The sequence below is a fragment of the Neofelis nebulosa genome, chromosome 11 (genome assembly GCF_028018385.1).
Source record: "Neofelis nebulosa isolate mNeoNeb1 chromosome 11, mNeoNeb1.pri, whole genome shotgun sequence".
NCBI classification, from domain to species: domain Eukaryota; kingdom Metazoa; phylum Chordata; class Mammalia; order Carnivora; family Felidae; genus Neofelis; species Neofelis nebulosa.
The window spans coordinates 28,584,116-28,600,794 of record NC_080792.1 but is presented as its reverse complement, the minus strand read 5'-3'; the positions used below and the strand labels follow the sequence as shown (position 1 = coordinate 28,600,794).

Below are 16,679 nucleotides of genomic sequence, written 5' to 3'. Positions count from 1 at the left end.
TTTACCTTTGAATCTGAGAAGATAGACAAAACCCCTCTCCTTGCTCATATGTGTCCCACATACTCTCTGGTTGTTGGTCTTGCTATATTCTAAGCTTTGCTAAAGCCATTTTTATCTTAGAAGTGTGATCTAGACCAGTTTTTCAACTTCAGTGTGCACGCAAGTTAGCTGGGGATCTGGTTTAAAAAAGATTCCAAGTCGGTCAGTCTGAGATGGGACCCAAGAGTCTGCATTTGATGTCCGTGGAGCTGGCCCACAAACCAGACTCTGAGCAACAAAATGCAGAGGAAAGGGTTGGGGGCTGAGAGTCACATGGCTCACTGTTTGTAGGTAAGCTTCAGAAACCATGCTGAGCCTCAGTTTTCCAGTTTGTGCAGATAACAATGCCCAGGTGCTATTCCAAACCACTAAATCATCTAACTCTAGAGTCCACTGGAGCTCCAAGCAGAAAGTGTTAAGGGGTGCCTAGGTGGTTTAGTTGGCTAAGCGCGACTTTGGCCTGGGTCCAGATCTTGTGGTTCGTGGGTTTGAGCCCCATGTTGGGCTCTGTGCTGACAGCTCAGAGCCTAGAGCCATTTCAGATTCTGTGTCTCCCTCTATCTCTGTCCCTCCCCTGTTAGCACTCTCTCTCTCTCTTTCTCTCAAAAATAAGTAAACATTAAAAAAAAATGTTAAAGAATGTGTTAAAGCTGCATACTTAGGGACCACCAAATACTCCAGCTGATCAATGTGGGGTGGGCACAGGAACGAGCATCCCAGCAAAGCCACCAGGGTGACTTGATGGTGTCGATTCTCAGACCCAGCTTTGAGAAACCCTGTCCCAAGTGAGGAGCGTGCTGTGCTCCCCCATGTGTGGAAATCTGAAATAATAAAGTTCAGCAGAGGGTTTATTTTAGCTGGTCATAGCCCCAGACCCTTACCTCCCCATAGACTCAGGCTTGTCAAACTTTAATGTACACAGAAACAGCTGGGGAATCTTGTTGAAGTACAGACTCTGATTCTGACAGTCCGGTGGATCCTGAGATTCTGCATTTATAACATGCTCCCAGATGAGTTTGATGATGCTGATCCCAGGACCACATTTTGAGTAAGAAGAACCCACATTAGTGATTCTCAACCCAAGCTACTCACTGGAGCTATCTTTTAAATAAAATGGGCATTTAAAAACTTTAATTTTTTAAATTGGTCCGGGATAGGGTTCCTGCATCTTTTAAGGCACGCTGGTGGTTCCAAAGGGCCGCCAAGATTGAGGAGCTGCCACACACACCCCCTGCCACAGATGGCGGACAAGGCACTGGCTGAAGGGCAGAAACGGCAGCCAGCTCAGGTCCACCATCCACGCTGGCCAAGGCCCGGTTAAGTAGGTCTTAGGGTAGTTTCTTGCTGGAGTAATAAGGCAGACTGGCTCTTGACATGTCTATGCGTCTGTGATATGGTTTCTGCGGGGAAAGGAAGTGGATGTTTTAGCGGGAGGAAGGGGGGAAGATGCTGCTTGCATCCAATGCACCAGTGTGATTACTAATGAAGCTTCAGAGCACACCACGCCTGCCTTTCCAGCTTCTGCATGTGATTTTCCCTGCACTGCCTGCCTGGCTCTTACAGGGTACAGGCCAGGGCAGACACCGACCTGTCTTATTTTGCCCCTGGCCAGGTGTTGGTGGGGAGCAGCCAGCCACAACAAGCCCAAGGGCCGATGAGGGCTCAGAAGCCGTGCCCCCCAAGCCCAGGAGCGTGTTCCACATCGAGTGGTCATCCATTCGGAGAAGGAGCAAAGGTGTGTACTGCCTCCTCCTTGCTTTCGGGTCCCAATTTACTCATCTCTAGAATGGGGACAATGGCAGTACCTACTTCATAGGGTAGTAGGGAGAGACATGAGGACCAGGCTCATTCTTATCACACCCAACCTCTGACCACAGCCATGACCCCAGTGTCTATACCCTCCCAGGAACATGGGGATGCTGGAACTGGGACAGGCAGCCAACTCTATAGGCCTTGACTACGTATTGGAATCACCTGCATCCCATCCCTGGAGACACCAATCTAATATGTCTGGGGATTAGCCAGGGTGGGCATAAGGATCTCTCAAAGCTCCCCATGAGATTCTAATTTCTGCCAAGCCACAAACTACTGACGACCTACAAGATTAGAAGTGAAATTTTTTATCTACAGCAGCGGTCAAGATATCAAGGCCAAGGAAACAGATGGAGAGCCACAGAGGGAAGGGGGCTCCCAAAGGCCAAGAGGGGAAGGTCCAGAGGGCAGCCAAAAATGAGCAGGTGGGGAAGCCAGGGAGGAGTCAGGGGAAGCGGCGGTACAAGGAATCCTCCCCAATCAGATTCAAAGGCAGCCACGTGAAGAGCCAGGGCAGAAGGCCAATCTAATTTTGCCCCTTAAATCTCAGGGAGGGGAACCAACTTGCCCAGAGTCACACAGCTGGCAAGGGACAAAGTGGGGGAGGACCTGTTAGTGTCCTTTTTACAAACCGCGTGCTTCCCAGAAGATGCATTAGTGATATTCTTGCATTTGCACTTGTGCATCTAGGCCTCGTTGTTTCTCACCAAAAGTGGCCATCCCAGAGACACAGGCCTGGGGTGGTGTGGGAAAACATCACACAAGATGGAGAGGGCATTGAGTTAGCTCGAGGACCCTCTATCCCGGGGGTTTGTATTTGACAGGTGCCACTAGCATGTCAAGGAAGACTGTGTGGCTTTCTTCTAACAATCCCCCTCCAAACATCCTCTATCACTGTGGTTGGGGGCCGAGGGGGTGGGGAGCACTAGCAGAGCGTGCAAAGGAAACTGAGATATGGGTTTCATGGGAATTTCTCAACGGAAGACAGATGGGGGGCTTCACACACAAGCAGCAGGTTCATCAGGGTGCCATGCACCTGGCCTCAACGTCTAGAGGAGTTTTCTTTGCTCCCACCCTTTCTTTCAAAGATTCCAAAATTAGTTTGTTTCTTCTGCATAGTGCAACTTCCCAAAAACACTGTTATTTGCAGCCCCTGCCCTTTCAAAAGTGGGCACATGGTGCCATTGATGGATCCTTCTGGTGCTTAGGTTCCCTGAAAGCTCATGAATTCAGTGGGAATGGTCCCTTCAGTCTGAAAATACAGGGTGTTCAGAGCCCAGCCTGCCATCCTCACACTTGACCACAAGAGGGAACCAAAGCACCAAGGCCGAGACACTCAAGTCTCAGAACTCCCTAAATTCCTGTATAAAGTGTCCTGCTTACATGGGGATGTACATTTTTTACCCAAAGTGAGAACCCAAATGGGTTCTTGACCAGTAAAATGAAAAGGGGTCTTCCAGCTGCAAGATACAACAGTTCTGGGCTTCCTCAAGTGGAATAGGAAAACTGTAAGAATTTGCTGCTAATACGCCAGGGTAGAGGTGTCCTAATTGATGATGTGCTTTCTTTCAACTCCAGTGTTTGGAAAAGGCGAACACCAGGAGAGGCAAACCAAAGACCCTTTTCCCTATCAGTACCGGAAGCCCACGGTTGAATTGCTGGTGAGTAAAGAGTGGCCTGAATCGGGCAGGGTCCTACAGACACAGAACCTGCAGCAGATTAGGGAGAGAGGGCCAGAAAAGATGTCTCTTGGATTCATATTTCCAGAAACATAATTACCTGGGATAAAAATGTCTATTTTTCATAGTCTACTTTATAAAATTTCATATCCCTTTTATTTGAATTAGTTATCTGTCTTCTCTAAATCTGGCATTCAAGCATTTGGGAAACAAGCTGGTACCAATTTTCAAAAACAGAATCTTTATATGTTTAATTTTATGGACAGTTAAATTTTAAAGACTAGACATGTTGGGGGGTGTGGAATAAGGAATAAGTTCACCTGGAAAGAGTGTGGTATAGTAGAAGTAATGGTTTAATAAAGAGTCTAAAGATCTGTGATTAAATATCGATTCTGCTGTTTGACCTTGACCTTTGCCAATGAGAACCTTCCATCCATGCCCTAGCCCTCACCCATAGAATGAGGATAAATACAGTATCCTGTTGTACTGCAAGGTTGTTGGCCATATTAAGTGAGGTAACATGTCAAACAAGACAAAAGGTGTTCTAGTCTACAGAAACATGGAGATGATTAAACAGCAATTTCTCTAAATAGCAAATAAAAATATTAGCTTGGCCCCAGAGCCAGCACAGGTGTCGCTTCTCAGGGTGAGAAACACAGGATGTGGGGGCGTCTTTCTGTCTCTTGTCCCCGGGCAGGATCTAGACACCATGGAGGAGAACACTGAGATAAAGGTGGAAGCGAACGTTTCCAAGACTTCCTGGATTCAGAGTCACATGGCCGCCAGTGGGAAGAGGGTCAGCAGAGCCCTCAGCTACATCACAGGGGAGATGAAGGAGTGTGGTGAGGGTCTTAAAGGTAAAGGTCCTGAGAGCAAAGCCCTTGACCCTACCCCTAAAGTGTCACTTCCAGCCGTCCCCAGAAGGCACAGTGCCTTCTTGATAGACTAGACTGAGTGCCATTTCGGTCTTTTAGAAGGGACGGGGATTTTGCTGGTAGGACACAAATGCAGTCTCTTGGGGTAGAAATACAATACATGTCAGTGTGTGAGCTCTCATTTCTGAATGTTAGTAGTTGTGCTCAACAAATATCCCATCAGGGGATGGGCATTTAGGCATGGGATTCTAGAGTCAGCGTTCTAAAAAAGTGCCCACCCTACAGATGACTCTTGGAAGAATTATATCTACTATTCAGATAAGTTCTTTCTAGGAATCTTCCCAGGGCTCAGGCCATGGGTTTGACACCCTCTGGGCAGCAAAAGAATTATCTTTTTGGATATGTCTTCTTGAAAATTCATGCTCCTATCACAGAGACATAGATAGCTCAGGGTACCTTATCCCCACTGCTTGAAAAACAACCTAAAGACCACAACCAGCTGGTGATGGGTCTGAAGAGTTTTCTGGGCAGTCAAACACCCTCTTGGGTTCTTGGTTCACCCTCTTCTGGGGCAGGTGACAGCAGAGGCTGGTGCCCTGTGAACCCACATTGGACATGGAGCTTCCCCGACCCTCCATCCGCCCACTGAAGTCTCCCCCAGGGCCAGCACACCTGAGCATTGACCAACTCCCTGCCCTGGTTCATTTTAGACAAATCCCCAGTGTTCCAGTTCCTTGACTGGGTCCTCCGGGGCACATCACAGGTGATGTTTGTGAACAACCCCCTCAGTGGCATCCTCATCGTCCTTGGCCTCTTCGTCCAGAACCCCTGGTGGGCCATCTCCGGCTGCTTGGGAACTGTTGTGTCCACTTTGACAGCCCTCATCCTGAGCCAGGACAGGTAAGTTCCAGGAGACCCAGGGTCCAAGCATGAAGCCAGAGGTTGCTTCCCGTGGGGACCATTTCCCATCTCCTCACTGCTGGCCTCCAAGCTCAGAAACTCCTCAGAATAAGGACACTAATAACTAAACACAACCGTCCCCTGATTATTTGGTAACATCTACACACTGTCCAGGGAAATGCAAAGGGTTGATGTCTTCCCTTCCCATACCCAGAGGAGCCATCTGCTTGAAGGTGTGTATGCAGTCAGGCCCCAGCTGAGGAAAATGTGAGTCAGAAGGAAAAGCAAGAAGGCGGTGGCCCTCTTCAGCCCTGGGGAGTCCCCCCTTCACCAGCCTTCCTCCATCCCCCCAGGTCCGCCATCGCAGCAGGACTTCACGGCTACAATGGGGTGCTGGTGGGGCTGCTGATGGCTGTGTTCTCAGACAAGGGCAGCTACTACTGGTGGCTTCTGTTCCCTGTCGTCATTATGTCCATGTCTTGGTAAGTGTGCTCCTAAGGCTGTGGGTGCAGTCAAGGGCTGCCAACCTCTTCATCCCAGCTCCCCAGGTGTCTGTCTAAACTCAATCTTAAGGTGGCGTTGACTTAGCTCTCACAGAAACATCCACTGCAAATAACTGCTAATGTCATGCAGCGACAGCAATGTGCCGGGTGATCTGCGGGCACTCTCATTACCTACCGTTCTTGACTCTTTTTTTCTTTTAATTTATTTTTAAGAGAGAGAGAATGAGCTGGGGAGGAGCAGAGAGAGAGGGAGAGAAAGAGAATCCCAAGCAGGCCCCGTGATGTCAGCACAGAGCCTGATGTGGGGCTCGAACTCACAAACTGTGAGATCATGACCTGAGCCAAAACTGAGAGTCAGATGCTTAACTGACTTAGCCGCCCAGGAGCCCTTCTTTACTTTTTTTTTTTTTTTAAGACTTAACAGGGTTTCTGGTCCTACTCAACCAGAGGACAGAGAAAGATGAAGAGCCACCCTACAGCTTCCTGTCAGTTTCTGGAAACCTTCTCATTCCTCCTGCCTCCCCCCGCCCCCACACCTAGCTTTTTCCTGCCCTTAGAATCCCCTGACCAGACTGAGACAACCTCCTAGGGTGGGCTAAAGGACCAGCCACCAGACAGAGCCCTCAGAGGATCAGGGCTCAGCTCCCCTTCTCCTCCAGAAATCATAGGACACTCTGGATGGAGGCTTGGTACTCTTAGCTGCTCAACAAACATTTGTTGAATGAATGGATGAATGGACGAATGAATGAGATCCTCCTCCCTGGTCACTCCCCCAGCTTGTCCTCTCTCCTCATGCCTGAGCATGGAGCTATATGACTTATCAAGGAAGTTCTGTGACCCCTTGCCTTAGGTCTTCCCACTTTCTGAAATGGAGCCTGGGCATCTGCCCCATCACCGTGCCAGGCCCACGGAGGGGGCCAGAGGGAGACCTGCTCAGGGCCAGTCGGCCTCAGAGAACATACCCAGCGGGCTGCTTTTCCTCAGGAAAGTCCAGGGACCCCTCTACTCCTGCTCAGTCTAGTGTCAGGGCCGGAGCTTCTTGAACAGTCTTTTATGTTTCTGTTGCAGCCCCATCCTCTCCAGTGCCCTGGGCACCATCTTCAGCAAGTGGGACCTCCCCGTCTTCACGCTGCCCTTCAACATCGCTGTGACCCTGTACCTGGCAGCCACCGGCCACTACAACCTCTTCTTCCCCACGATGCTGCTGCAGCCTCCATCCTCCGTGCCCAACATCACCTGGTCAGAGGTCCAAGTGCCCTTGGTAGGTAACACAGAAGCAAGAAGGCAGCGTCTGTCCAAATGCAATGTTAAAGTGGCATTTACTGACTCTGCACATCAGAAGCATCCACAAGTGATGACTATTAACAATCATACCATACAAGGCAGTGGACGTGCAGTATCTCATTAGCCACCATCCTTTTCCTTTCTTTTTCTAGAAGCTAACAAGACTATTTCTGGTGCCACACTGTCATAGCACAGAGGAAAAAACTGAGGCCTGAGGTCACACAGCTAACTAGTGAAGAGCAAAGTCAAGATTAGAACTCTAGGGGAGCCTGGGTGGTTCAGTTGGTTGTGCGTCTGCCTTCGGCTCAGGTCATGATCTCACGGTTTGTGAGTTCGAGTCCTGCGTCAGGCTCTATGCTGACAGCTCAGAGCCTGGAGCCTGCTTCGATTCTGTGTCTCCCTCTCTCTCTGCTCCTCCCCCACTTGTTCTCTCTCTCTCTCTCTCTCTCTCTCAAAAATAAATAAACAAATTAAAAAAAATTTTTTAAAGATTAGCACTCTGGCCTCCTGACTGTTAGAACTGGTTTCTTTCCTTTTTCCTTTTGGAAAAAGTCTTTTTGATGCTTTCTTCCAGTTTTCATTCAACTTACATTGTCTATTTCCTTCCATCAATCTCACTGAACCATTAAAGGCATACATGTCACACAGCCACCTGTGGGCTAAAGTCTCTGTTCCAACCTCCAGAGTTGATTCCATTGGCTTTCCAAGGTCACACCATAAAGTGCAGGTGTTCCTCCATTAAGAAACATCTATATATCAGAACTTTTAATGTTTTTTACAAGTATTTTGTATATAATGCTGGCCTCTGGAAGTCTTCCAAGATAATTAAGAAGACATTTTGTCTGAGGTTCTCCTGCATTGCATTACACTAAACTACCCCATGGTCTGGGCCCACTCTACAACTTTGTTATTGGCAATTCATCATCTAACCACAAAGCCACTTGGGCTTGTTGAGGACCTTTCAGAAATAATGATGCCTAGTTTCATTTAGCATTTCATAGTACACAACAGCACAGCATGGTAAAAAGGACCGTGCATTTACACTAAGGCACATTATTTAGTAAAAGAAATATTTGTGTTAGTGTTAGCTTCATCCTTGTTGATTTGTGTGTGTGTGAGAGAGGACCCTCATGAGCCAGAGGTGAGAAAAGGTTGGCAATTCACTCGGTAGGCTTCCTTTCCATGGCATTTACCCCAGCAACATCTCTTGAAGGCATAATCGCTCTAAACCGTTGGCTCTGAGGAGCTGATGTTAGGAAAGGTAAGTTTAAGACATTTTGCATTCTCTGTGCCACATGTTCAATGGAAAGATATCTAGGCATTTTGTAGAATTGAAAAACAGCTAGGGAATCCTGTACAAATATTTTAGAACCCCCAAGTTCCAAGAAAGAAAAATTCAATTTTTGGTGGTTGCCATTTTAAGAAGTAACTTTCTAGGGGCGCCTGGGTGGCTCAGTCGGTTAAGCATCTGACTTCAGCTCACCTCATGATCTCACAGTTTGTGAGTTCGAGCCTCGTGTCAGGCTCTGTGCTGACAGCTCAGAGCCTGGAGCCTGCTTTGGATTCCGTGTCTCCCTCTCTCTCTGCCCCTCCCCCACTCAAGCTCTGTCTCTGACTCTCTAAAAAATAAACATTAAAATTTTTTTTAACTTTTTATAGAAGTAACTTTCTAGCCAATTAAATGGATTATAATAAAGACTAATATGTTTCATCTTTTTAACCATTCATGAGAGCCTTGAGTGTTGGGGAGACAAGTAAATGTCAGAGAGTCTAAAACTCCCAACAATGTTGAAACCCCATGAGTTCCTCAGCTCCTTGGCCACTGCAGGGCCCCCTGGAGGGTGTCACCAGCTCAGGACTAAACTGCCCAGCACCACTGCCTCTGTATGAAGCTCTCCCACCTGCCCGCCCTGACCCACATGGTAATGCCAGAGCCCCCACCCTGTTCTCTGTTCCTGGGGTAACAGAAGATGGAGTCTGGAGGGTTAGCCCACTAGGCCAACCCACAGCCCTTCAGTGTCCTCCTGTCTCCGCACACCCCCAGAGGGCATGGGCTGAGAGAAGAGCTGCCCCCTCCTAATATACACACACCCTCGCCCCAGGACTCTGTTTCTCCTCAGCTCACTGTCTGAGGGGTAAGACATACCCCAGTGTCCCCTGCGTGGCCCAGAGCCCCCTCCCTTATGCACTTTCCTAGCTCAAGGGCCTTTGGCCAACCTTCCAAACCATAGGACCCCAATCCCAGTTGCTGGGGAAGGCTGCATGCCCAGGATCCTTTTCTGGAACTGCATAACACATGTGCAAGTGCCCACAAGGCAGTGGACCCTGGCCTCATCAAACCCTTCACGTTTGCAGACAGGCCCCGCACCCCCTGAGATACACGGAGGCCTGATGCAAGCAGGGACTCGTCTATCAGTCACCGTTTACTTGGCCTCTCAATCAAAAATGCGGGTACCATGATACTGCCTTCTCAGGGATTCTTCTCTGGATACGACCCAGGCTGAGCTAACGTGACCACAGCCCAGACACCTTATTCTTGGAAACACAAAGGACTACTCTTTCACATAATATTCAGCCTTTTGGTCATAATTTTAGGATTTTTTTTTTAGTGTTACAGGAGAGCTTTTAAACCCCAACTTTGATCAGACATCTCCTGCTTTACTGATGAATAATAGCCTCATTTGAAAAGTTTTTAGTGTCTCTTCACTGGGGGTTGAGTGCCTTACACTCATGTTTCTAAAGAAAGGAAACTTAACACCCTAAACTCCTATTGTTCTAAGAACCTAAGATTAAAACAATAAGGCTTGTGTTCCTTTTAGAGTTAACCTATTTGGATAAAAATGTCTCAGAAACCTGTTGCGAACTGTTGGTGTACAAGGCTTGGCACGAATCTTTTCCAGCCAAGGTTCAAGTTGTCTCTTCTGCCTCCTTAACTGCATGTGACCCTTTGCACCTGCAGCTCTTGAGAGCCATCCCTGTTGGAGTCGGCCAGGTGTATGGCTGTGACAACCCCTGGACTGGAGGCATTTTCCTCATAGCTCTGTTCATATCTTCACCTCTCATTTGCCTACACGCTGCGATCGGCTCCACCATGGGGATGTTGGCAGGTTAGTGTCATCACTTCTGACGTGTTAATGGGCCATACGGATGTTAGTGTCTCGAGTCAGCTCCAAAGAAAATGGTGACAGGTGTTTTCGATACCCACCTCCCCACCCCCGCTTATTCCTACAAACTTTCGCCCCTTCCATTGTACCCTGATTCCCTACTTTGGGTGCCAGTGCCCTCATGCGTTTCTGAGCAAAAGCTGCCTTCCCAAAAGGATTCGGTGTTAGTCAGTTACACCTTAGTATAAATTTAAAGTTTGGAGAGGTTAATTCCAGTCATGTTTGTATTTTAAGTCTTGTCTCAAGGGATGATATTCCACTAGAGAACACGGAGATATCAGTGAAGGAGCGCCTGGGTGGCTCAATCAGTTAGCGTCCAACTCTTGATTTGGCTAAGGTCATGATCCCAGGGTCGTGGGATGGAGCCCCACGTTTGGCTCCATGCTCAGCATGGATTAAGATTCTCTCTCTCTCTCTCTCTCTCTCCCCACCTCCCGCACCACTCGTGTGCTTTCTCTCTCTCTCTCTCTCTTAAAAAAATATCAGTGAAGAAGGAAAAGTCCTCTTTCTTGGCAGGGAAAGGAACTTCTCTGCTTTAAAAGGCTGCAGAGTCTATACTCAGAAGGCTCTCTTCTACCTATAACGGCATCACCACTAATACTCATGTGACTCTATGGCCATTTGTTTCCTTTAGTTATTTTTTCACTGAATAAAATCAGAAGTCCTTTTTTATAAATGCCTAAGAGGATGATTGGTCTGGGCTTTGAGAACTATGGTGGTTTTCAGGAAGGGCAGGCGAGCCCCATGAGACCCACCCCCCCCCCCCCGAACTCAACACTGATGCCTGCCTTCTCTCGCAGCCCTCACTATTGCAACGCCCTTGGACTCCATCTACTTCGGCCTGTGTGGCTTCAACAGCACGCTGGCCTGCATTGCCATAGGAGGCATGTTCTACGTCATCACCTGGCAGACCCACTTCCTGGCCATCGCCTGTGGTAGGGACCACCACTAGCTCCCTTTGCACCTTCAGCGCCACCTGTGACTGTCCCTGCGGCGAAAACCACCCTGAAGATTCTCTGGATCCCCCAAAGATAAACGGGAGGATCGTTTGCTTCACAAAAGCGTTTTTATCTAAAACGGTTTTGAGTGGTTGTTCAACGATTCACACAGTAAAAACTGTTTTCACGGAACACAGAGTGTTCAGCCACACGAAGACAGAACTTTTAGACGGTGGCTGTTTGGTCGTTGTTCATGGGTTGTCTCTGTGATTGCTACTCTCCTGGCTGGTGATTGGAGCCAACCGACAGAGCAACCCTTACCCAAATTAATCTTTATGTATAGAATTGGGTGATTTACCTCAGATATGGAGATTAACTTTAAGCACCCAAATACTCATCATTAGGACCTTCAAATAATGCTTACGCCAGAGGAATGCTGAAGGATGTGGTCACATGGCTACCAGCCAGGTGCTCAGTGACTCTCTAGTAAAGATTTGCTGTTGTTAATATCCTGAGGACAATTGAGATGCTTTCGGTTGAGAAACTGAGAGTTCAGAAGCAAAGCCCAATTACACTTGCTCGTTTTTACAGAGCGTCACCTCTTACCGGCACGTGGCTCTTCCCAGTGGCCAGCCTGGCCGTACCCTCTGCAGGCAGAGCCGGGATGACAAGACAGTGGGCATATTTGGTCTTCCTCAGGCTTACAGAATGCTGTTCCTCCCTGGAAACCCGTATTACATTAATAACTCGCGGTGAAATATTCCAGCGGGGAGCTCTGGGATCCACTTGCCTTGGCTGTATAGTAAAATTTTCATGTACGGTTTATGCTGCTAAATGTTCCTTTGCTAGAATGCAAGGTGGTGGGACCCAAGAGAACCATAATCACTCCATTCTGGCCCTTTTTTAACAAAGTTCATCTGCTGTCTTAGCTGTACCGGCATTTGCCTGGAATTTAACACATTTCAGGGCTGTCAACTAATAGAAACATAATTCAAGTTTTATTTTAATCTGAGAGATAGCATTTGTGGCATAAAATGTCTGGAGAGATAATATGTAGACTAAGCTGGAGGCACCGTCAGTCACTGGACTGTTTCTTGGTTCTTTTCCCAGCTCTGTTTGCGGCCTACCTGGGTGCTGCGCTGGCTAACGTGCTGTCCGTGGTGAGTCAGCGTCCGCTAAGAACGTGCCACAATGCCCTTCCCCTGTTCTTTCAGCTCCCCACAGCCAATGCAAGCCTGTCCTCCGGGGACCCTTCCCCAACTCATCCTTCTCATCTCAAATCACACCGCTTGCCTCAGCACCTGCTAGACAGAAGGAGCTGGGTCTCTAAAGGTTCAATGTCAACCACCGGTCAAACAGACCCCATTGTCAGGGGGCCAGTGGAGCTTGTTATAGAAGGACAATTTGAAGAACACTATCTTGTAACTCGAATTCTTTCAGCTGCATCATCCCCTAGAACTAGTTTTAAATCTTTATTATTTAATTTTTTTGTATGTTTATAGATCAACTGCCCAACTAACTTATGGGCCAGGGTACATCTCCGTTCATCCGTTGGCAACTAGGAGTTGAGGGGGTCATGAGGGAAGTCTCCAGGGAAGACAGGGAACCAAGCCCCAGCAATACCTGAGAGAAGCCAGCGCTGGTGGCTATGCGCACATGCACCAGTCCAAGAATCCCTTCCTTGTCTGAGCCCTATTGTGAGGTGGTGTCTGAGACAGGAGAAGCCGCATGGCCAGCCCCAGCCCCCACGTACACTGGGTAGGGCCCCCGGCCCGGCACAGAGTGTTCAGGGCTCAGCCCGCAGTTGATGCTTCCCCCTTTTAGATAAGGGTTCAAGGGCACATTTGATAAAAGCAACCAGGAAAAGTCCCAGTGGTCCTGAAGGTAGGGATGAAGGTGGGCATTTTACTCACACCTGCACAAATCCTTCCTCACCCTTAGGGAAATTGGGCAGGTTGAACTTAGCATAGGAAGGAATTTTCTAAGCAATAGAACCTGCCTTCCCTGGTACCATCCTATGTCTCCCAGTGGGCTAAATCCTCCTCTGGGCTCTGGTGAATCTTGTACATGCCTCTGCTATGACAGTTGACGTACAGTATGGTGACGAGCCTTATACATATTCTTCCTTTTCCAACTTCAGCCCATGTGCTCCTTCAGAACAGGGGCCCGGCTGTATCCTAGTCTTTATCCATAGTACCTATTACAACACCCAGCACATAATAGGTGCTCAAGAAATGATGAATGAATAAAACCCTAAGATAGCAAGCCTGCACCATGGGGAATCTAAGAGCTGGGGCTGAATGGTCAGCCATCAGAAGAATGGGCGGGTAACTAGAGCATGGGGTATGGTCTCTGCGGCTCCTTTGCTCTCCAGGCTTTCCCATCTTTCGTACCCATCCTTCCACCTGACTGTCCAGCCAGTGAATATGTGTCACGTGCCTTCCCTGGGCAAGGTACTGGAAGGGATGCAAACAGGAGGCTTTTGTTTCTGAGCACAGGCATTTAGAGGATGACTGGCCCTTTTCCTCTGTGGGCAGAGGAGTTAGAGGCAATACCATTCCATTTAGACTTTTTTTGAACTCGAGTTTACTTTCTGTGTGCCTACTATGTTTAGGACACTATGCTGAACACTCTCAGGGAGACAAAAAAGTGCAGGCTATTTACTCCCGTGGAAGGAATGTCCAATCTGCTTGAACAACAATATAAAAATGTCAAGTGACATTTATGAGCCCCTTCACACCCTCCACAGACAGAGCACTTGGGAGCTGCACTCCTCTGCTTCCTCACTGGCACTCATACACGCAACCCTGTCTTCCACGTGCCCCCCCGCCCACTTGACAATCATGACCGCTGTTTACTGAGTGCTGAGGGCTGTTTACTGAGTCCTATATATGCACTAGGCATTAACTGTCTGAGTGGACACTGTTATCCCTACTTTACTATTGAGGAAATAGGTTTCAGACGGATGAAATAACTTTAACAAGTTATTTGGTTGGAGCTGAGATGTGGGTCTGAGATGTGAACTCCAGACCTACTTTCTTTCCCACTGTGGGGCTCCAGAGGGTTCTTCCCAAAACACACTGTGTAGTGTGAGCAGGGCTTTGGAGAGACTTGTTGGGTGGAATTCATTACTCGTGGGTATTTTTAGGGCCATGGTTCTGGCTGCTGTAGTCCTTCTCCAAGTCTCACCCAGCAGTGACATCTTTGAGCAGCACATTACCGGCATTGTTATCCCCGTGGTGTCTTCTGAGGTCTTTACTGCTTATAAGGAAATGAGGTTGGGTGTGGGGGAACATGATTTGGTCAGCCTTATAGTTGAGTCTGCAGACCCCTTATCACCAAGCTCTCCACTCAAGTGATCTCAAGGAAGAGTGAGAGGTGTATTAAAAAGCCGCAGGGCATGGGCCACCTGGGTGGCTCAGCCGGCTAAGTGTCCAACTTTGGCTCAGGTCATGATCTCACAGTTTGGTTCACGAGTTCGAGCCCCACATTGGGCTCTCTGCTACAGCACAGAGCTCACCTTGGATCATCCTCTGTCTCCCACTCTCTCTCTATGCCCCTCACTGGTCTGTCTCTGCCCCTTGCCACTCTCTCTCTGCCCCTCACTGCTCTCTCTCTCTCTCTCTCTCTCAAAAATAAATAAACATTTTGTTTTGAAAAGCCTCAGGGCATCTTAAGGAAGAAAAAATAGGTCAACACCATGAGAAGGAGAGCTGGGAACGGGGGAGCCCTTGAGAATAGAGGCAGCTACCCTCCACCTCCAACCCCTAGGATTAGGACATTACATCTCTGCCTCTCTCCAGATGTCTGTTCTATCTCCCTGTGTCTGTGGTGGGTTTCTTCTGCTGCACACAGCCCCCTAGCGGCCACCCAGCACTTGTTGGCTCTCCAGTCCTTTCAGACCAAAAGCCCAGTCTCCCTTAGTTCAAATTCTCAAAAGAGGGATTCAACTCCCAGGCCATCTGCCTGTGGAAGTCGCATTGCTGGAGTCCAATCAGCTGTGACCAAAGAGATAAAGATTGTGAGCTACAAAATGGCTGCCAATGCCACTCCTTCAACAGGGGCTATGGGAGAGGCAGGCAATGGTCAGTTCCTAGAGTTGAAGGTATAACCTAGCCAGACAGCCCAAGGCAAAACATGACTTCTACATAAAGCCATATTGTAATAGGGTTCCAATGGCTGCATTTTGGAGAATGTGCATCCACCTGTTGCAATTCAGGCAGACAGCACTGACATGCTTTTATTTATATTGGTCAAGAAGTATTATTCCTCTCAATACCCACAAAGCATCCCGTCCTCTACCCAGGGCTGTAGGGGAGTGTTAAGGGCTGATGAAACAGGCCAAAGCATCTGATATAATCAAGGCTTCTCGTGTGTGTCTCCTTTCTTCCCCTGCCCAGTTTGGACTGCCACCATGCACCTGGCCCTTTTGCCTCTCAGCACTCACCTTCCTGCTCCTGACGACCAACAACCCTGCCATCTACAAGCTTCCACTCAGCAAAGTTACCTACCCAGAGGCCAATCGCATCTACTACCTATCCCAGGAGAAAAACAGAAGAGCATCAACCATAACAAAGTACCAGGCCTATGATGTCTCCTAGGCTGCCTTTTCCAAAACATGTCACTGTGTACTCAGCCTTCATCAGGTCATCCAGGTCCCCAGGCTGAAGGCCACGTAAACTCCCTTTCTGTCTGTTCTGTGATTCTTTCCCCAAGCAAGCCTACACCCTAGTTTTTCCCCACATAGGGAAATACGTGTCTAGTCACCATTTAGGAACCTCTCTGTTCTAAGATGTACAACATTTATCAAAGATACCGTTAGTTTAGACTTCGTACTCACAACTCATACCATAAGAGCTCCCTTTGAAGGGAATTTGCCCTCTTCTGCAAAATAAGCCACATCCCTAAAGAGAACTCATCAAGAAGGGGACGGGGATTGGTGGCATGAGCCTCCAACTCAGTCATTTTATGGAGCCATGCACAGTTCCAGGAAACATGCAGCAGCCTGGAAGGCGATAGGATGGTTTGGCCCTAGCTCTGCCCCTAGGGAGCCCCTGCCATCTGGAGTGAACGCATCCCTGCTCTCAGCCTTGAATTCTTACTGGTTTCATGACAGGGAGGGATTCAGTCCCTCCCACCTCGGAAGTGTTGATTCTTCTCTCTCTCCCGTAAACTGATGAAATCAGTGTGACCATCAAGTAATTACTTTGAGTCAAGTAATAGATGGAGCGCTTACCTGGAGAAGAGGCAGGAAATTTTTAATGTTCTGAGATTTGTTCTTGAGTCACGAGAAGATGTTCTCCAGATTTGGGGTTAGGAACTTAAATTCACTGGAAATGCCAATGTGCCTTCCTTTACATAACAGAAATATTTCTGGAAATGTCATAAGATGAAAACTGATCTTTTTCAACATTTAAATCATGTTTTAAACAAATGTTTTTTCTTTAGTAGTATTCATAAACATGCTGTCATTAAACGGTTAAGT

The 16,679-nt window shown here is 48.2% G+C and overlaps 1 protein-coding gene across 1 annotated transcript; it reads left to right on the top strand.

Annotated features, from left to right (window-relative positions):
- The first annotated feature begins 1,449 nt into the window (after window positions 1–1,449).
- On the top strand, window positions 1,450–16,657 carry LOC131490148 (urea transporter 2). Its single transcript, XM_058692232.1, has 10 exons — window positions 1,450–1,774; window positions 3,430–3,512; window positions 4,228–4,387; window positions 5,116–5,305; window positions 5,659–5,787; window positions 6,877–7,069; window positions 10,052–10,199; window positions 11,057–11,191; window positions 12,305–12,354; window positions 15,595–16,657. The coding sequence occupies exons 1-10, from the start codon at window positions 1,522–1,524 to the stop codon at window positions 15,793–15,795; spliced, it is 1,542 nt and encodes a 513-aa protein (XP_058548215.1). The 5' UTR covers window positions 1,450–1,521; the 3' UTR covers window positions 15,796–16,657.
- The last annotated feature ends 22 nt before the right edge of the window (window positions 16,658–16,679 follow it).

Coding starts and splice junctions, on each gene's coding strand:
- LOC131490148 (XM_058692232.1), top strand. CDS start 1,522: ATGAAGCTTCAGAGCACACCACGCCTGCCTTTCCAGCTTCTGCATGTG. Junction 10,200..11,056: donor CACCATGGGGATGTTGGCAG/GTTAGTGTCATC, acceptor CTTCTCTCGCAG/CCCTCACTATTGCAACGCCC. Junction 12,355..15,594: donor TGGCTAACGTGCTGTCCGTG/GTGAGTCAGCGT, acceptor TCCCCTGCCCAG/TTTGGACTGCCACCATGCAC.